The sequence below is a fragment of the Cynocephalus volans genome, chromosome 8 (assembly GCF_027409185.1).
Source record: "Cynocephalus volans isolate mCynVol1 chromosome 8, mCynVol1.pri, whole genome shotgun sequence".
Classification (NCBI taxonomy): domain Eukaryota; kingdom Metazoa; phylum Chordata; class Mammalia; order Dermoptera; family Cynocephalidae; genus Cynocephalus; species Cynocephalus volans.
In genome coordinates, this window is record NC_084467.1 from 15964758 (window position 1) to 15985810 (window position 21053).

The 21053-nt window shown below is 48.3% G+C and overlaps 1 protein-coding gene across 1 annotated transcript; it reads left to right on the forward strand.

Annotated features, from left to right (window-relative positions):
• Positions 1-383: 383 nt before the first annotated feature.
• CDA (cytidine deaminase) lies at positions 384-19835 on the forward strand. Its single transcript, XM_063106563.1, has 4 exons — positions 384-633; positions 11258-11369; positions 16200-16257; positions 19010-19835. Exons 1-4 carry the CDS (start codon positions 480-482, stop codon positions 19115-19117), a joined length of 432 nt encoding a protein of 143 aa, XP_062962633.1. The 5' UTR covers positions 384-479; the 3' UTR covers positions 19118-19835.
• The last annotated feature ends 1218 nt before the right edge of the window (positions 19836-21053 follow it).

Here is a 21053-nt window from a genome sequence, read left to right on the forward strand (position 1 = left end):
TCGGTGAAAGAGGGAAAGTCATTTAACAAACCGAGGTCTGTCAAGCCTTGGAGCTTGGACTTCTGAGCTCTCACACTGACGCACCCAGTAGCTTCTCCAATGAAGAGCCACCCTCTATCGAGGGGCACCCACCCTGACCCCCTCCATACTGACCCCCGCTGTCGACCCCTCACCCATCAGTGTGTCATCAGGGAGAGTGGTCCCTAAAGCAGAGTGTGAAGCACACACGTGGGCAGTCACATCCTTCCACACAGGGACACACAGTGGCACCATCTTGCACACCACACCCCCTGAGTGCAAACCACGGGAGGGAGGCTCCGCTTCCTGACCCGGTCCTGCCGGCTTCCCGCAAGCCGCCGCGCACCTGGGACACACCCCGGGGGAGGAGCTGCCGCCTCCGGGCCCCAGCCCAGGCCGGCCGCGAGCTCCCATTTCTGCTCCTCCCGCTGCCCACTCGCCAACCCGCCCCGGGGACCGACATGGCCCAGAAGCGTCCCGCCTGCGCCCTGGGACCCAAGCAGGTCCAGCAGCTGCTGCTGTCCTCCCAGGAGGCCAAGAAGTCCGCGTACTGCCCCTACAGTCACTTCCCCGTGGGGGCCGCCCTTCTCACTCGGGAGGGCAGGGTCTTCTCCGGTAAGAGCGGGCGCCCCGGGGTCCCCTTCCCCCGCGGCCCAGGCAGGGGGCGTCAGAGGAGCGGGCGCAGGGACGAGCGCGGCTGTGTCCCGCATCCTGACAGTCGCCCCTGCCCCGCCCACGGCCCCGGACTGTGGGGATGACAGGGGCAAACGCTCCGAAAACTCGGCTGCGGCTTAAATCTAGGGGCTTTCAATTCTCGGAGGACTAGGATGAGGAAGGAAGTTGGAAGGGGAGGCCATATCCAGAGCCTCGGTGGTCCCGGTGTGCTCGGGGGAGAGGGTTAACACTTTCCCGCCTCCCGTGTGTCTGGAACTTCGCTGAGGTGTCCACACCTCTCACCCCTGACCTCGGTGCTATGCCCATTTTTAGATGAAGAAACGGAGGGCCAGAGAGGTGACGTGACCCACCTAAAGTCAAGCCCTACTCTCTTCCCTCCACCCTCGGTGCTGGGGGCTGGCTGGGGGAGAAAGTGAGGAATCCGCACGGGTGAATCCTTAGTGGGGTGCGGGCCTTGCAGAGGGTCCTGGAGGAGAGAAGCCAGGCAGGGCGTGGGAGCCCAGCAATGAGTGGCCGCCCGGGGAGGCGGGGTGGAAGGGAACCTGTGTCTACACTAATCTGCTCCTAAGTGCCTTTTCTTTGGTTTGCTGGTTTTGGAGAAAAGCTCACTTGAACAAAAATTCAAACTCGTTTTTGCTAAGCTTAGGGGCATTCTCACTCAGGACAGGATGGCACATGGTGTGGACGTGGCAGGAAGCGCCTATAGTGTCCCTTTGTGTTCTCTCTTGTCTGTTGAGGTTCTGTCCGGTTTCATGAGTCCCTGGGTCTCTTTGAGCAGGAGAAGTAACCTGGACTAAGTGCTAGTTTGTAAAAGGAAAGTGACTAATGCTATCCATTTAACCCTTACAACCCTGAAGGGCAGAGAGGGAAACAGGATCAGAGAGGTCAAGTGCCCAATATCACACAGCTGGTAATGGAGCTCAGAGTTCCCCTGACTCCAGTCTACTGCTCCGTGGGGAGTAAATGATCTCTGAGTATAGTGCTAAAATTCAGGCCTGGCCTGGCCTGGTGGCTCAGATGAGTGTTAAACATTAAGCACCACTGCAGACAACTTGGCTGCAATGTTACAGAGCCCTGAATGTAGAATCAGTCACTGATTCTTTCAAATGCCTCCACATCCCCTCCAGATGATACAGAAAGGGTTCCCCCTAGGTGCTCCCAGCACCTACGCTGACCCCTCTTGGAGCTCTTACTTCATGGTGTCCTCACTGTCCCTTTACATATCTGCCTCAGCCCCTGGACTTTGTGCTGCTGAGGGCAGGGGCTGTGTCTTGGATCTTTGTTCCATTGAACTTTTGCAGCTACTTAGCACCTGCCTGGCCCAGAGGAGGCACTCAGTCATTGTTGACTGATTGGATGAATGAAGGAGTGGAGCCTTGAAGATGAGGAAGTTTGGAAGGCAGAGGGGAGAGACAGAGGAGGTGGGTGGTGGGTGGTGGAACCCAGCAGGTTGGGCCACAGTGTTTCCTGGCCTGGGGGCCCACTGTGGTGGCCTTTCATACATGTTTTCCAGCATTGGGATCGGTGCCCTGCTTGGAAAAAACAGGCAGTCAGACAGCCCCAACATCCCTCCAAAGCCAGGGATATGCCACATGCCAGAATGCTCTGCTCTTTGCTTTTTTTAAAACCCATAAAAAATAAGGCACACCTTCTCTCATAAGTGACTCCTGGGAGCTCCTCTGAGTGAAGTCCATGCCTTGGTCATCCTTGCCTTGATTATTCGACACATTTGCTGAGCACCAATTCTGGGGTGCCAGGTAATGTGCCAGGTGCTGGGGAGATTGCAGTGAGCAGAAATGACAGTTCCCACCCCCATGGAGGTCCCTCATCTTGCACAGGACCATGGCTCAAGGTGGGAACCTCAACTAACAGTTGTGAAAGAGTGAATAAATGAAGTGAGCGAATGTGTGTCCTGTTTCAATTGAAGGGAAGGACCTGGTATCACCAGAGAAAGGGTTGTGCACAGGGGATCGAGGGAGGCCCAGTGGTGTAGGGAGAAAGCTCTGGAGTCAGGGTCTCCTGGGTTTGAATTCTGGTGCTGATGTTTATCAGCTGTGTGACCGTGGGCAAACCCTCTACCCTTCTGAGTCTCAGCTTGCACATTTGTAAACCAGTGATCCTAACGCCCGCCTTTCAGGATTACTGTGAACAGAGCTGGCATTCAGCTGGTATGCTTGGCACAGCATGGTAATTTGTTGGTGTCTGTGCTATATGAGTCAATGAATCTGTTGAATCTCATCCCCAATTGTGAGGCTTTACATGAACTAATACCTATAAAGGGTTTGGCACAGTTTCTGTCTCACAATGAGAATGTCACAAATGGCCACTTCTACTACTACTATTATTAATGGCATTATTATCATTACTATTATTATTATTATTATTATTATTACTTGGAGGCAGATTGTGGAGGACTTTTGAAGGCCAAGGAGAGACATTAAAATTTGATGAGGCAGGAAGGAGGGAGCCAAGGAATGTTATCGAGAAGAAGAGTAACATAAAAGTGGTGTTTGAGGACAATTAGTCTGACGAGTACTCAAGGAGCAGAGGAAACAGTGTCAGTGTTCACTGGCCTGTCCACAGTGTCATCATGTTGCCTGGCCTGTAATTGGTCCTCAGGTAGGGTTTGTTGAATACATGAAAGAATGGCTTGGACTAGGACTGTGGCAGGGAGAATGAAGAAGAAGGAAAGATCGGAGAGATTCTGTACAGGACTAATGGAGCGGGCCTGGGATGGGCAGTGTTAGAAATGAAGGAAAGGAATATGGTTCTAGGATTTCCAGCCAGGTGGACTAGGGGAAATGCCGAGGCTGTGACTGAGTGGGAAGCTGAAGGCAGAGCTGTGTTGTGCTGGGGACATGGTGGGCGGGGACCAGCAGCAATATTAAAAGCCACAATGGAGTAAGCACTCCCTAAGCACTGGGCACGGAAGATCACCTGAAATCCCACTGCCACCTCAGGGGGAGTACGGTGAGCTTCCCACGGACTAGACAGAGCACTTTCTGTTGTAAATGTCAGAAACCAACCGGAACCAGAAAGGGCAAGGAAGATCTCGTCTCAGACCACCTGGATCCAGGAACTCAACTGCCACCATGCCTTTCCCTATCCTTCTGGGTGCTGGTTTCTTTCCCTTATCCTGCAGGGGGGCTTTCTCCAGGCATCGGGGAACATGAGTGCAGGCAGCCTCTGATTCTCACTCTTGCAGCCTCCAAACCAGCGAGGAAAGAACTCTCCCCGACTGACTCCAGATGCAAAAATTCTAGAGAAGGGCTCTGACTGGTCCATTTCCAGTCACAAGCACATCCCTGGGCCAATTGCTGTTGTCGTGATGGAGAAGTGAGATGGTTCTGTTACCATAAGAGGAGGAGTGGGGGGTGCCAAGCAGACCAAAGCCATAGCCAATGCCCCCACATTTTATAAATGGGATAACTGAGGCTCAGTTTTGTCTGATTCTGAATGCCATGTGCTTTCTGCTGCCCCTTGCTGCAGGGGGATGTGTGGAAGGGGCAGAGAGAGTTGTGCTGAGGAGAGGGAGCAAGAGGGAGGGTGTTTACCAGAATTCCTGGATCTCCTGATTGAAATAGGAAGCGAGGTCAGGTGCACAAAGAGAGGGTAGGTGGCAGTACGACAGAACTTGGAGAGGAGGTGACCTCCAACAGCCCAAGGAAACCTGCTATGGCATCGTAGGGTGAATTGGAGATGATGAGGAGGCAGAAAGGGCACAGCTGAATTTAGACACTGAGTTTAGAGCTTATTGAGGATCAGGTCTGCCCAGTTCTGTAACTTTCTCCAGCTGAACAAAAGACCAGCCTCCGTGGAGTTTCCACCCTCTGAAGCAGCTGGTGTCCCACCCAATTCACAAGTAAGTCTGGCTGCAGAGACAGCCTTGCTGTCATGACCTCATAATAATCATCATCTTCCCTCTGTTACTCCTGACCCTAGCCAGGGCTTTCTGCCCTTAGAGATGGGCAGCCCAAGATGATAATTAATAACTACAACAATTACGTTCTTAGGATGCACCGCTGGCTGGTGACATTCTGCAATTGCTTGTGGGGTGAGCCAAGTGAGAGTTGCAGAAGGAGGAGCTCACGGGTGAAGAAAGAACTGCTGGGGGAAAGGGGAGTGAGGACACAAAAAAGAGAGTTAGTACGGGGCAGAAAGAGGATTGGGAAATCAAAGAAAATGGGAAAGGGAAATGGAGTCAGCACTGCCTCATACATGACGGAGGTCCAGCCAGTGTTTGTGCAAGATAGTTGAGGGATGGGCAGAGAAGAACCATGGAGGGCCACCTCTAACCTGGGGTGCTGTGCAGGTGTCCCTGTCCTCATATGGAGTATGCACCTGGCAATGAGACTGCCAGGAAGGATCTTGGGACAATGTCTAAACAAAGGATTTCTTGGCTGGGGCTGCTGCCAACTCTTTGCTGGCACCACCCAAGGGATGGGAGAGTCTCCCTTCTTCAGTTCATGACCTTGGGACAGTGGTCTCTCTTTTCCTTTTCCTCCTCCTCCTGTCCTCTCCATCTGCCATTTAGGGAAAAAGCCACTTCACTGGATCAGCTGTGATGTATTCTGGGAGGGACACAGCACATAAACAAAGACACATAAGGATATCCTGGTTGATGGCTGAATCCAGCTTGTCTTGGCTTAACCCTTTGGTCTTCCCCCAAACCATCCCCTGCTCTTCTGATTCCTTCCCTGGACTCCCTTTCTGCTGGAGGTATTTCCCTTCTGCTTGATACCGGTCCCCTTCTCTCTCCACAGCAGTTGAACAGTTGACCGACTCCAGGCCCTGCACCCTACTTCACAGCATCTCCAGACTGAATCAAAGCAGCTTTCTCCACCTGCTTCCATTCCCTACAGTCCTGCCCACCCACCACACCCACTTTCCCACTGTCCCCTCCACCTCCCAAGGAACATCAATTATTCCTTTCCACTGTCGCTCAAAAGTGACTCATTACAAAGATGAGCTTTACTAAAATCCCTCAACCTATAGCTGAGTTAGAAAATAATTCGTACACAACATGGTGCGTTTGCAGTAGAGAGGGGTTTAGGAACATGGAGGGAGTGTGGAATTTCCTTAAGCACATGGACATGACATTTCTCTAGTCCAGTGATGCGCAAATGTGGTCCTAGATCTGCAGCCTCAGCAGCTTCTGGACTTGTTAGAAATGAGAATTCTTGGGCTCCAACTCAGACCTATTGAATCAGAAATTCCCAGAATGGAGCTTAGAAATCTGTTTTAAGAAGACCTCCAGAAGGTTCTGATGCCGCTTGCTTGAATGTGTGAGAACCACTGCTCTGCTTTTTTTAGATGCCTCAGAAAAGAGGGTGGGTACCGTGCTCTCTTCTCTGAGCAGCTGGACCCAAATTGCCTCGTGAACTTCTTTCCTTGCTGATATCTTGATAACTTCTGACCCCAGCCTTATGCACCAAACCACCTGAAAGCATGCCTCACTGAAATGCCAAGGAGAATAAGAACAGGCCTTTGTATCTGACAGGCCAGGATGTGCACTCTGGCCTCCTGCCACCAGTCTCAGCTTTTACCTTTTATAATAGCATCTGCCTTACCCAGCTGTTAAAAAGACTAATTGACATGATGCAGGTAAAGTGTTCCAGAGTGCCTGGCAGATGAGTGCCCAGTAAAAGAAAACAATTAGTAACAATAGCACTATCATCATAGTATTATTTGATCCAGTCTTAATTATGGATTCATAACTTGGCACCATCCCAGCCTGTCTCTCGTGTGTGTTTCAGAGTAAGCAAATGCAACACCAGGAATGGAGTTGGTGTGGTTGGTTTGCCTGGATAGAAAACAGCCCGTTTTCTGGGGGTAGGGAAACAAAACAAAATTGTCTGGCCTTTCAGGATTGAAGTACATGGTCAAAGGCTTCCTTCCTTTTATTCTTTTATTTTGTTTTCTTTCTTTCTTTTTCTTTTAATTAAATTAATTAATTAATTAATTAATTTTGGGGGAGCAAGATTGGAATATTATGCTTGAACTTGCTAGACTTGCTAGAGGCCCCAAACACAGTTATTCCTTTGCACCTCAGACATCTAGCACCGAAGTGGGACATTCTATTCATTCAATAACAGGTGACCATCTTAGCTCCAGCCATGCTGTGGTTTGAATGTTTGTCCCTCCAAATCTCACAATGAAATTTAATCCCCAGTGCAACAGTGTTGGGAGGTGGGGTCTAATGAGAGGTGTTTAGCTCGTGAGGGCTGTACCCTCGTGAAAGGATTAATGCCACTATAAAAAGGGCTTGCAGGAGCAGCTTCTCTCTTTTTCACTCTCCTGCCATGTGAAGAACAGCGCTCCCCTCCAGAGAATACAGCATTCCAGGCACCGTCTTGGAAGTGAAGACTGGGCCCTTACCAGACACCAAACCTGCTATCACCTTGATCTTGGACTTCCCAGCCTCCAGAACTGTGAGAAATAAATTTCTGTTCTTTAAAAATTACTGAGTCAAGGCCATCCCGTGGCTCACTCGGGAGAGTGCGGTGCTGATAACAACAAGGCTGCGGGTTCGGATCCTATACAGCGATGGCTGGTTCGCTCACTGGTTGAGCGTGGTGCTGACCAAACCAAGTCAAGGGTTAAGATCCCCTTACTGGTCATCTTTAAAATAAATAAATAAAAATAAAAATTACCGAGTCTTTCATATTCTGCTATAGAAGCACAGAAAAGACTAAGAGGGGCTGCTGTAACAAAATACCCTTAGACTGGGTGGCATATACAAGAGACATTTATTTCCCACGGTTTGGAGGCTGGAAGTCCAAGATCAAGGTGCTGGCAGATTTGGGTGTTGGTGAGGGCCCCCTTCCTGGCTTGGCTACCTTCTCACTATGAACTCATGTGGAGGAGAAAGACTGCTGGTGCCTCTTCATCTTCTTATAAAGGCACTAATCCCATCGTGGGGCTCCACCCTCATCTAAAACTATGACCTCCTAAAGGCCCCACCTCCTGATTCTATTACATTGAGAGTTAGGGCTTCAACACATACATCTGGGGAGGACGCCAACATGCAGTCCATAGAGGTAACTGAGAGCTCACTGGCTTCGCTGTTCCGGGCCCTGGGCATACCGCAATGCATGGCATAGACAAAGTCTCTGCCCTCAGGAGGTTTTCACTGTAAGAGAAGAATTAGATAATAGAGATATTTATTCAAGAGTGTTAAGTGCTATGAAGAAATTTAAAGCAGGAGGTGGTGGAGGGAAGAAGCAATTTTAGATGGGTGATCAGATAAGTCTTCTCTGAGGAGGTGACATTTGAGCTGGGACCTATTTAGGATGAGCCATGTGCATCTAAGGGGAAGAGAGGTCCAGGTAGTGGGAACAGCCAGTGCAAAGGTCCTGTGGCAGGAGCATACTGGGCACCCTTGGGGAGCAGCTGGAAGGCCAGCAGGCCTGGAAAACAGAAGAAAATGAGGTTTAAGCAGTAGGCAGGTTGGCACCAGATCATGTAGGGCCTTGTAGTAGTGGAAAGGATTTTAAAGTGCCTGAAGGACAGAGACAGGATCACTATTCCACCTTGTCTAGAAGAGGCAGAGGGTTACATAGTCCTACCACCCACAAAGCCTTGACTTTCATGCAATTACAGCAGTGGCTAGCAGCTGCTGAACACTTACTCCACGCCAGGCTTTGTACTATGTGCTTCACACAAGTGATCTCAACTCATACTCATGAGAGCCTATGAGGGAGACCCCATCATCACCATTTACAAATGAAGATACTGAGCCTCAAAGAGATTTAATCCCTTTCCCAAATTCCCAGAGGCAGTTGGGCAAAGGGTCTCAGGGCAGAATAGAACGTAAAAGAACTTCTTTCTACAAAGCACTGCTTGAATACTGGGGTATGTGAGTGCACTCCCTGCTAAAACAATCTCTCTCTCCTTAACTAGCCTGTTGAAATGTTCTATGTGCAATAAAGGAAGATTTCTCTATGTGAGGCCTTTCTGAACTTTCCACACTAGACACATGCAATCGTCCTGAGAGACCAGGCCTTCCACAAGCATGGCAATTCGCTTTAACAGTACATCAGAGAAACCCAAGATCTATGTGAATCATGTCTAATGGAAAAAGTGTCAGGCCTGAGTCAGGAACAGAACAGGGCAGGCTGGACGTACAGGGCTTTTGGGTTAATAGACTGGGAGTTAGGTTGGCAGGAACTGTAATCAGGGAGCAGCAGAAGTCAAGTGTAGGAAGGTCAGTGGAGGTGGGAGCCCTGGGCAGGTATGGGCAGGCAAGTGTGGTTTCATTTCAGGTGGGGATCAGGAAACTGGCTGGGGAGCTAAGGTGGGGGAGCAAGAGAGACTCATTTACTAATTCAACTTTCATTGACTTAACAGAAAGACTGAGCAATAAGGGGCCAGTTATCTCTGCTATAATAACCAACATTTTAATATGAGCGAATGCTGAGCCAAAGTAGGCATTCAGTAAACGTTAACCACTACTTTCAGGGTTCAACTTCCTGATTGTTCCCTGTCCTGTATCCCAACCCTATTTACTGATTTCTGTATGGCTGCTGATAGAAATACACATGAACCATTTCAGACATAGGAGGGTGTGCTGGCCCATAAAACTAAACTGTGGGAAGAGCTGCAGGATGGCCGGGCCTCAGGGGCAACTGCCACCAGGCCAGTCTCCCTTTTAGCACAAATTTCTGTATTAGTTAGGTATAGATTACGCTGCTGTAATGAAACGATCCCAAAATACAGTGACTCATGATAGGGTCCTGGTTTTCTCTCACATACCAATTCAGAGTAGTCAGCTGGTCCAGGGCAAATAGGCAAATGTGCTCTGTGAGTCGACTAGGGTCCCAAGTTCCTTCTCTTATGTTGCTCCTCCATTCCTATGACCATAAGCCACGTGTCAAAGCTGTCCCACCCCATCACCTCCACTGTACAGCCTGTGGAAGGGGAAAAGAAAGGAAATAATAGGTAAGGAATCACCTAACAAAAAATGTGATCCAGAAGTTTCCACATCACGTTGAGCCACCTCCCATTGGCCACAGCTTGATCCCATAGCCACACTAGCTGCAAGGGAGTCTGGGAAATATCATCTTTCATGGAGTGGCCATGTGATCAGCTGTATTGGGATGGGGAGAAATAGGAAATGAATACTAGGGAACAATTAATATCTCTGCCTCAAGGAGAAAGGTGAGTACAAAGAGTGACACAGACCACATCTTGGTAGTAAGAAGAGAGCTCAGCTCCCATGGTCATTTGTTCATGGCCTCACCTCCCTGAAAATGGGTTTCTTAGTCAGCCAGTCTGGCTATGCCAACGTTTTGTCTCCCAGGAGCAGCCCCATATCATCCTCACCCAGGAACACCCCTAGAGGGACACTAGGGAAGACTTCCTTACTAAGGGCTGGGCCACCTTAGTGGCCCACCTCCTTTTGAAGGCCCGAGGATTGCCTTAAGGCTTGTGCAATCACAGGCACCTTCTGCAAAGTTTGGGCATGTTTTGTTTGTTGGTTAAATTGGTTAGTTGGTTTTGACAGTTTGTTTTGCAACACAACTCACGTAAAACCCTGGCTGAACTCTGACAGCCAGAAACCAGCATCAAAAATTTTGTCCAGCCCAAACTTTGAATCAGGACCTGTCTTAGCCTGTTCAGGCTGTTATAACAAAATACCATAGACTAGGGAGCTTATAAACAACAGAAATTTAGTTCTCTTAGTTCTGGAGGCTGGGAAGTCCAAGATCAAGGCACCAGCAGATATGGTATCTAGTGTGGATCTGCTTTCTCTTAGATGGTGCCTCCTTGCTGTGTATTCACATGGTGGAAGGGGCTAGGAAGGTCTCTGGGATCTCCTTTATAAGGGCACTATCCCATTTATGAGGACTAGACCCCATCATTAGGCTCTCATGACCTAATCACCTCCTCAAAGGCCGCACCTCCTAATAACCTCCACCTTGGGGGTTAGGATTTCAACATACGAATTTGGGGGGTACACAAGCATTCATATTCTAGCAGGACCCACCCCCAGCTTCGATGACCTGGGGGCTCTGCTTACTTTCTTCAGCCTCAGCATCTCCCTTGGCCTTGACCTCTGCAGGGGTGGTGAGGCTGCTTAACCTGCCCTGTTATGCTGCCGCTGATCCCAGGCTGTGGAAGAAGGAGACATTGAGTGAATGAAAATGAGAGGTTTTGGGGAAGAGCCACTACAGTAGATCAAAGAGTCTACCACCCCTGCAGAGGTCAAGGCCAAAGGAGATGCTGAGCTTTAAGAAAGTAAGCAGAGCCCCCAGGCCATGGAAGCAAGGGGTGTTTCTGTACCCTCCAAATTCATATGTTGAAATCCTACCCACCCACGACCCACCCCCAGGGTGATGGTATTAGGATGTAGGGTCTTTGGGGAGGTGGTTAGGTTCTAAGAGACTAATGAGGGGGACTAATCTTCATAAGAGTCTTCAGGTCAAATTTCCATCTCTTTCTCCCCACCTTGTTGAGGGTAACTGGTCCCTCCCTGCACTGGAAGGGGGCAAGTCTCATTCTCAACATGTGCAGTAGGAAGTGGTTTTGCTGCACATACCACTGGGCTCTCCTCTCTTCTCAGGGTGCAATGTAGAAAATGCCGCCTACCCACTGGGCATCTGTGCTGAACGGACTGCTATCCAGAAGGCTATCTCAGAAGGGTACAAGGATTTCAGGGCGATTGCTATTGCCAGGTAAGTGAGAAAGCCAGGTCAAAACAGTATTTGTTCATCTTCCCAGTCAACATCCTCAGGCACCTGTTATTCACTCATTCATTCATCCGACACGTGTTTATTTTGCACCTTCTATGTGCCAGGTACTGTATAGGACCCTGGGCTGAGTACTGAGGATAAGGAGATAAGTAAGAAATGGACTCTGCCCTTGGTGAGCCTACAGAGCAGGTAAACAGCCAAGGCAACTCTAAAACAATGGCAGGTGTGGTCTTCTTGCAACAACACAAAGTACAGCAGAATCCCTAGAAGATATGATAGAAAGGCACCTGGTATAGACTCTCCTGCCACCATCCCATTTTACAGCTGAAGAAACTGAGGCCTAGAGAAATGAGCAACTTTCCTGGGAGTAAGTGGCAGAACCATGACAAAACTCAGGTCCTAGAGTCCCCCTCCAGGCTCATTCCATTGCAGCATGCTGTGCCAGGAGCTCAAACACCTTTCCTTGCTGTCCTTAAGCTGATGCTGGGATCCTGAACCCACTGCTCAGCACTCACCTCTAGGTGCCAGAGCCAGGATATAGAGACAAGCTGGTGGATGACAGCCGGATGAACACGGGCTAAGCAACAAATGAGATGCTAGCCCAGGTTCTGGCTGATCAAGAGCCCCAGCTAACTCTCTGCATGCCCCAAACATAAAGCTCCTAGTTTCCATGTGCTTACCCTCAAAGGGAGCAGGCCTAGTTCTTGTTGGACCTGGACCCGGACTCAGTGGTTTCAGGATTCAAACATATGAATGAGCTCCTTTGGACCCCATTAATTTAATGATTTAATGGAGAATTACTCTCGCATGTACCTCCTACATTGTCTATGAGAGGGAGTTTTCTTAGCAAGTTAATGGTACAAGGAAAATTACATGGGAAATACTTAATCCGCCCAGAAAGAGGCTGCATGGCTGAGCAGGTGTGGGTCTTTAGGGACATCTGGCTGCATCGGTCACATATTATGGGTGGATTATTTCTTCATTGTGGCTGAGCTGCAGCACCTTTCTGGCAGGAATGCAAAGGCTTAGAGCAAGGCCAGTGGGGCCGTGCGCCAGAAACAAGCCCGTGTGTCTTTTCCGAGATCCTAAACTTGGCCTCGGCCTGGCCTTGGAGTGGTCCAGCTTTTTCACGGTTTGTTTCTGAGTAAGTGGAGCGAAGGGTGCACTTACACAGAAGGGCCCCAGCTTCCAAGGGCTATGACCAAGGTCTGTCCTGCTTCCCTTCGGCTTTGTGAAGAATAATTGAGGTCCTATTGGGAACATTTTGTACAGATGAGCGAAGATCAGGATGTGAATTGCACTTCATGAAAAAAAAAAAATGGGGAGAAATAACTCAATTTCAAAGCCGATCCAAGAAAATAATGACATTCTGGGGAAAAAGAGGCCAAAGTCAATAAAAGGGTAATGGCGCAGTAGCCTGGCTCTGTTTAGAATTTTCCAAATAAAAGGCTTTTTCTCTCGGTCATTATCTACTTTTAAACATGACTGGGTACTGCGAGCAATGATCAGCAAATGTTCCTATTTACTCAAAACCTGCACTTTTCAGCACCCAACTGCTCTACTCTGCATATTCAGCCTGCACCGGCATCCTCAAGCCAGAAACGCAGTCATTATTGTGCTAATGATTTGTTAAATTGCGAGTGTGGATTTAGAGGATGAATGGGAAATGCCAACCCCCTTGTTAACGCTGGATGCTGGACGGGTCTGATCAGTCCAAGAGATCCCCCCTGGGATCTCTAAGGATGGAGATTGTGTATCTGCAGAGCCTAGAATGGGACTTTGCTCACAGAGAGATAACATTGTCCCACTGGTGTCCCAGCTGCTGTCATCAAAGTCGATAGGTTTCCAGCCTGTCAAGTCTGATAAGCAGAGCTTCAGTGTGTGACCAAGGTCAGCACAAACCACAGAACACCGTAAATACCCAGCAAAAGGCAGGACAGAGTGAAGGGCAGGGGAGAGGGAGGACGGGGGAAGTGTGAAGAAGTGTCCTGATGCAGCCAGCACGTTCTGGCTTTTAGTGCTTGCTCCTGGCAGGAATGCTGAGTAATAGTTAAAAGCCCAGCCTCCATAGTAAGGGAGACCCAGTTCCAAACCATGCTCAACCATCAACCTCGGGCATGTTGCTCACACCCTGCGAGCCTGGCTTTTCATCTGTGAAATGCAGAAGAGAAGAGTAACACGTACCTGTTGGGCTGTTGTGGAGATTCATGAAATGATTTCTGTAAAGTGCCTGGCACAGAATATGTTATAAATTAAAGCTATTGTGTTAAAGTTATCGTTATTACTTCTGCAAGCTGCGAAACTGCCAAAGGCAGCATGTACAGATTCTGGGTTCAAATCCTGGTTCTGTCTCTTACTAGCTCTGTGACCTGGGCAGATCGCTTCGCCTTTCAAGATCTATAACATGTAGGTAATAAGAGTACCTGCACAGCCCTACCCCTTACAGGGTTGTTGGGGGATTAAATGAGCTAACGCACGTAAGGTCCTCAGCACAGTGCCTGGCACAGAGAAGCACAATGTGAGTGTAAGTCACTGCTATTATCGGGCTGTCTCCCGGCTCTCAGAGCTATGCCTCCTGGATGCACCACCTTGTGAGTTTTGGTGGTTGAACCCCAGGTCAGATCTAACTTCCCAGTGGAAAGCCTGTTTTTCCCCCCTGGAAAGCGCTAATGCAGGTCACCTTCTCTAAGGAGCTATCCACTGCGTAGTGGGCCATGCATGCCACGAGACTGAGAAAGGAAGTGGTGAGCTCGGCAGGGGCCAGACCATACAGGGCCTTATTAGCCAGGGAAAAGGCTGAATTTCACTCAGAGTACCTCTTGCATGGCCCTAGCCACAGTCTGCCGGTGTGACTGGTAAGGTCCCCGAAGGCAGAGATTCTCCAATTGGTGTCTGCTGCTCCTTTCCCATGCCTGCCCGGCATAGAGCAGGCTCTTGGTCAACACAGGTGGGATGAAATAAGGAAGAACACTAAGTCCAGCCTCCAAGAGCTTACAAGAGGCCCCTGGCAGCAGCAGCTGTCACCTGGTCATTGCAGGAGTTGACTTGGCTCAGTGGGCATCCTGCGCAGGGGTCCCTACCCTTTCATGTTCTCTGGGCTTCTCTTCTGAAGCTGGAAGCATGCTCAGAGAGGACCCCACCTTTCCATAGAGGAGAACCATTCTTTGACTGGATCCCCACATATAAAAGTTAGTTGTCATGAGGATTAAATAAAATAGCACCTCATCGCTCTCTGTCCCCTCAGTGCTTTATTCTGTTCATAGCATCAGTCCCTATCTCCACTTGATACATGGTTTTAGTTGGTTGGTTATCTGGCTCCCCTCACTAGCCTATAAACTCCTGAGCACAGTGCATTTCGTCTATTTTGTTCACTGCTGTATCCCCAACACCAGTGACAAGGCCTGGCACATAGTAGGTGCTCAATAAATATTTGTGGGTAGAAATGAGACAATGAATATAAAGTACTTTGCAGGATGCCTGGAACATTCTAGGCACATATTAAATAATATAACAATTATTGTTAATATATATAATAAGATTAATTATAAAATAGTACAAAGAGCATATGGTATATAATAAAACTGTATATGATTAAGTACTAAAATTATGGCAGAGCTTTTATGTGTAAGGGAATAAATGTCCAGTAATCAGTACAGGCAATAACAGTATGTGTACAACATTCTAAAGTTTACAAAGCCTCTTGTACACCTTATCGTGCTTTATCTTCTACCATTTCTACAAAGTAGATGATGTTATTATGCACATTTTACAGGCAAAGAAACAAACCTTGGATGGGCTAAAATGACTCAGTCCGTGTCACACATCCTTAGCAAAAGGAGGAACCAACCAAGAACCGAAATTTAAATCCTATGTTTTTCCAGATGTATTACAAAGTGTTGGGTCCAGAGGAGCCAGGATGGTGGGGGCTGCAGTTTAACCTCTGCAGGTTCCTACGGTTAAACACACTTTCTTTAAGCACCATCCTTTGTCCTGCTCAGAGCTGGGGGATGGCCTGTAGGTGTCCAGACTCTCACAGGCAGCCCCTGCTTGTAAGCTTCTCTTCTCCAGGCTTTCTCAGATGCAAGGAGCCCATTTTCCCCTTTGATTCACATGCCTTCTTTTATGCCTCAGGGCCTTTGCACATCCTATTTATTTTCTTTGCCTACAACACAGAAAAACCCCACGCTTTGGAATAGCATCTCTGTTACTTTATCTCACTGAATCTGTTTCCACCCATAAAATGGCCATTCTGACATCCAGGTTGTTCTGAGAATTAAATGAAATAAGGTATGGTAAGTGCCTGGAACTTGGCATATAGTAGGTGCTAACTAAATGGTGACTTATGAGCTCTACACTTCCTCCAAGGACAGGGCCAAATGCCACCTCCTCTATAAAATAGTCTCTTACTTCATAAGCAGGGATTGTCTCCCTCTTACTGTGTGTGCTTACTACATTTTGTTTAAAATGATAACTCATCTAGTTTTCTATGTCACCCACTGGGCTGAGCCATCTCTTGAAGGACAGAGACAAATTCTCAACCTTTGGGGTGTCGGTGACAATAAGTGCTCACTAAACGTCTATCGAATGCACTAACGAGAACAACCCTCCTACCCATGGCCTTGCCTTGTGGTGGTGTGGAAAGCTGTCAAGTCACCTTCTCAGCCTCTAGGACACAGCACGTCTATGAAATAGAAACTGCCTGATGGTGGTTGACCTAATCTGGAATGGGGCAGGGACTTATTGCCTGAATCTTAGCAATTGTCCTCTTGCCTTGGGAGAGACTGATCTGAGTTTGATTCTCTGTTTCCCCAGTGACTTGCAAAATGATTTCATCTCACCTTGTGGGGCCTGCAGACAAGTCATGAGAGAGGTAAGCAACTTCCTACAACAGCAGAGTGGAGCAGTTACAACAGAGGCCATATGACCTGCAAAACCTAAAATATTTACTGCATGGTCTTTGATAGAAAACCGTTTGCTAACCCCTGCTTTAGATGGCCAGGAAGGGCCTCTCTTGCAGATGACATTTGGGCAGAAATAATGAGAAAAGGCAAGACAGACAAAGAAGTCTAGAGAAGGAGATTTCCAGGCTGGGGAACCAGCAAGTATCATGTTCAGATACTTGGTGAGTTTGACAAGTAGCAGGAAGGCAAAATGGGCTAGGGCATGGGGGGGTTGGGGGGGTCACAGGGAGTGACAGGATGTGAAGTCAGAAGCATGGGCAGGACCAGATCACAAAGGGCATTGTAGGCCATGGGATGGAAGGTATATTTTATTCCAAGAATAAAGGGAACTGAACTGTACACTGAAAAATGGTTAAAATGACAAATTTTATTTCATGTATATTTTACCACATTTTTAAAAAGTTGAAAAAAAAGAAGAGATTAAAAGGAAGCCATTGGATGTTTTCAAGAAGGGACTTAAGGGATCTGATATACTATTTACAAAAGGCATCTTGATGAAAGGCTTTGCATTTTCTTCAACTCTAAAAACAAAGGGGTGGTTTAGATTGTAGGTTCTTTTTTTTTTTTTTTTTTTTTCCCAAAAGATGACTGGTAATATGATAAAAAAAAAAAAAGATGACTGGTAAGGGGATCTTAACCCTTGACTTGGTGTTGTCAGCACCACACTCTCCCGAGTGAGCCAGGGGCCGGCCCTTAGATCATAGGTTCTTAATCTGGGCTCAGTGGAAGTCTTTTATGTTTGCGTGTACATTTGGAGGAGGGGGAATGTCAGTAGCTTTCATGTATTTTCAGAGGTCTATGTCCTCCAGAATTCCAAAAGATTAAAGCCACCAGCTTTGAGAATCCCAAAGACCCCTGAGCTCTAACATGATATCATCAGACCCTCTAAATACAGCATCCTGTTTGACACCCACCCCAAGCCAACGAGGGAAGTGCGTGCCTTAATTCCCACTTCCGGATGAGGACTCCGAGGCTCAGAGAAGTAGCATGACTTATGGAGGGCTAAGCAAGTGACAGTGACAAGCTGGCGACCACAGCCAGTCTAGGCTGGTTCCACAGCCCATGCTCCACAACGCTGCCTCTCTGCCCTTATGGTTTTATAAACTGGACAAAATTATTTTCAGCCATGGAGGAAACAGAATAGTACTTTGCCATATGGAAGCTGCTTGTTCCATGGGGGTTTCTGCTTTTGGAGTGGTTTGTATTTTGGGGACGAGGAGGTTGTTCCAGCTTTGTTTTTGTGCCTTAAGGTTTCAGAGCACCTGGAGGATGCAAACACCTCCATCTCCCTTCTGTTCTTGCTGGGACTGCAAACCAGACACAGTTCCAAAATCCAGATGAAAAATGCTGCCATGAAAGCACTGAATTCACACTACGAAATTCATCTCAGGTTAGAGGGGCAGAAATAGCTGCCCAGCACAGTGGCAATGTCTGAGGTCATATTAGGAAGCCACAACAAGGTGCCAAGTCCCTGGCTCTCAAGGCTCCAACTTGGTGCAATTGCTCATTGCTGTTTTCCCCAAACAGATCAGTGTTTGGCAAATGAGAGAAGGCAAAAGAAAAAGCTGCAGGAGGGAGAGGTGAAACTGAAACCAAAATGCAAATAATAAGAGATGAGGCTTGGGAGCCAGGGACCTGGCACTTAAACTCGCCTCCGCTCAACTTTGGTCCATACCCTCAGGCAGAGCCTGCCAAGCAGAAAAATTTCCTTCCTTGAAACATTAATTCTAAAAAAGCTAGAAGATTGATTGTGCCTTGTAATAACTTAGGGATTCAGACAGAGCCGTGGAAGAAGAGCAAGCTGAAAACCTGAGTGGTCACTAGCAACCAATATAATCAATAAGAATGGCTTCCATCAACTGAGCACCTACTGTGTGTCAGGCATTGCACGTAGATGCTTTACACAGATCATCTCTAAATCTCATGACACCCAGCCAAGTAGAGCCTGGGTCTGTTCATTCCACCTCCAGGGCTCTTTCCATGATCCCATAGCTGATTTAGCTTTCTGCCCACCTCCCTGCCTAGTACATTCTCTCATCTCTAAAACCAGGTCAAGACACTGAACCCCAAAGAGTTATCACTCGCCCAGGGTCACACAGCAAGTAAATGGTGCTCCTCCGTAACACAGGAGAAAGATCAGGAGACATATTTGTCTTTACTGACTTTACCCTGCTAAGCCTCAGTTTCCTCATCAGTAAAATGGGCACAATAACAGCACCTACCTCCAAGGATAGAAAACAGAATGATGCGTGTGCAATATCTGGTGTGCAATGTAGCAGGCAGGCAGCTTCTCCTGGTGTGGGGAGTAAAGGAGATACTGTAAGGGAAGCAGGTATTAGTTGTCGTTTGTCATAGCAGAAGGGGACCTAGCTCTGGGGGTTAGATACTGTTCTTATAAAGCCCTGAGAGAGCTTTAATGGAGCATTTATTGCCTGTTAACAATGTGCCATGCATTGTGCTGTTTAACAGCATCCTTTCATTTGCTCCTCCCTTAAGCTCTATGAGCTAGGTACAATTATTGCCATTCCCATTTTACAGATGAAAAAACTAAGGCACACAGAGGAACATTAGACATAAGTGGTAGAGCCAGACTTAAACCCAGGTCCACCCTAACCCCTCCGCCACACTGCCTCCCTCATACTGGCTTTGTCTCTTTTCCAGTTTGGCACCAACTGGGCTGTGTACATGACCAAGCCGGATGGTACGTATGTTGTCAGTACAGTCCAGGAGCTGCTGCCTGCCTCATTTGGGCCTGAGAACCTGCAGTGAAGGCTGGATCACCCGTGTCCCACTGCCTGGGAGAGCCTGGGATCCCCCAGGGCTTTCTCACAGACCTGGAGACACCTGCTGAAAGAGCCCCAACCCTGCAGGGGCTGGGCAGGGAGAACTTTTCCAAATTACACTCAAGCACTATGGTCTTCTGTTGAACTGATAAAGGGTTTTGCTCCAGCCTGGGCCAGAGCCCCTCCTTGCAACCCACCACATCCTCCCTGGGACTCAGAGCACCCTGCCCCTTCCTTTCCTTTCCGTGGGCCCTCTTTAAAATTCCAGCCAAGTCTGGTCAGCTTTCCTATCAGCCTTCCCAAGGTTCCATCCTGTTGCGGGCAACTTTTCTAATTATAAACGTCACAGAATATCCTGATTCAGAAGAGCGCGTCTTTGCCCTGTCTCTGTCACTGCTTGCAGCCCTTAGGAGGGACGAGGGATCTGTCTCTATAGAAAGACCTGGACACTTTCTGCTGGGAGAGGAACCATGTACCTTTTCGTGTGGAGAGCTGAGTTTTCAGGCTTCTTGCTGCTGCGTTCTCTAGATGGGAGGCCTCCCCCACCTCGGCTGGGCTTAACAGCCGATAACCATTTCCAGAGTGTTTTTGGCTCACGATAGACCTGAGCACTGGACGCCGTCCACCCTCGTGGTTGTAGCTGAGAGATTCCAAAGTATGAAGGGGAAGGCATGGGCTTGTGTAGACGGCGTAACAAAGGTTCTCCCAGGACCCACCGTGCATCGGATACTTTCGTGTGTGTTCCTTTTTATGTAAAGTGCTCAACAGTCCTGTGACGTGGGTTTCTTCCCCTTCTTACGGATGAAGGCACGGGCTTCAGAGAGGTTGAGGAACTTGCTCCAAGACTCTGGCAAAGCTCAGGGCAGAATCCAGGTCCCTTAACCCCCACGATGACCCAGAAACATTCCATGCTCTTTGCCCTGCACTGTGCTGAGGTGTTGAACATACTCCTCCAAAAGTTCTTGGCAAAATAGAATTAGAAGATAATACAAATCTTTCAATGACCTTTCTGAAGTACCCTCACATATAAACTCACTTAGAACTCATTTATCAAACTCAGAGGTAAGTATTATTGTTTTTACTTTACCAATAAACAAGTTGGAGCTCAGAGAGGTTAAATCACTCACCCAAAGTCACACAGCTAACATATGGCAGAGCTGGAATTTGAACGAGGTCTGTCTGATTCCAAGTATTTTTTTCCCATTCTCCACAGCTGATGTCCTTATTTACTGAGTATCTTTCAGTTGTCAAATATGCTAAATACTGCAGAGAGAAAGATGCATAAGAAGCAGTCTCTGCCCTTGATGAACTCACAGTCTGACAGGGAGAGAAACGTGTAAACACGCCTAATGCACAGAAGTACACACTGTGATCCAGACAGTCTCGAGTGTAAGTGGGCACGGTGGGGGGCATGCTGCTCTCTGGAGTGTGAGGAGGGTCAGGGAGGGGACTGTCTATTTCGTTGGTGCACTGGTTATCACACACTCTCTCACACACACACAGAATTAGGAAGGTCAGGACTGAATAAGGGAAGGAGCCGGCCCTCTGGAAGGGGATGACAGCTCTGAGTGTCTTTCTAGGAGGAGTTGGCCTTGGGGCTGGCTAGGTAGGTGTGGTAAGAATAGAAAGTTCTCCTTTTCCAAGGCAAGCAGGTACCTGGGGACACAGGACGAGGACAGGTAAATCACCCTACCCTGGAAGTCCTTTCCACCTGGATCTGGAGCATCTGCAGGTGCTGCTGAGAGCTCAGCTTTTCCACAATACACTTCAGACCTACCTGCTGCCGTGTTGGGAGACAGTAAAGTTATCCCAGCATTGCTGCGTGACCCAAAACTCCACTCTGCCTTTCTTTATAAATGGCTTTGGGGGCCTTCAGCACACTTCTGAATATTCCAAACAAAAATGGTGGAGAAATTAAAACA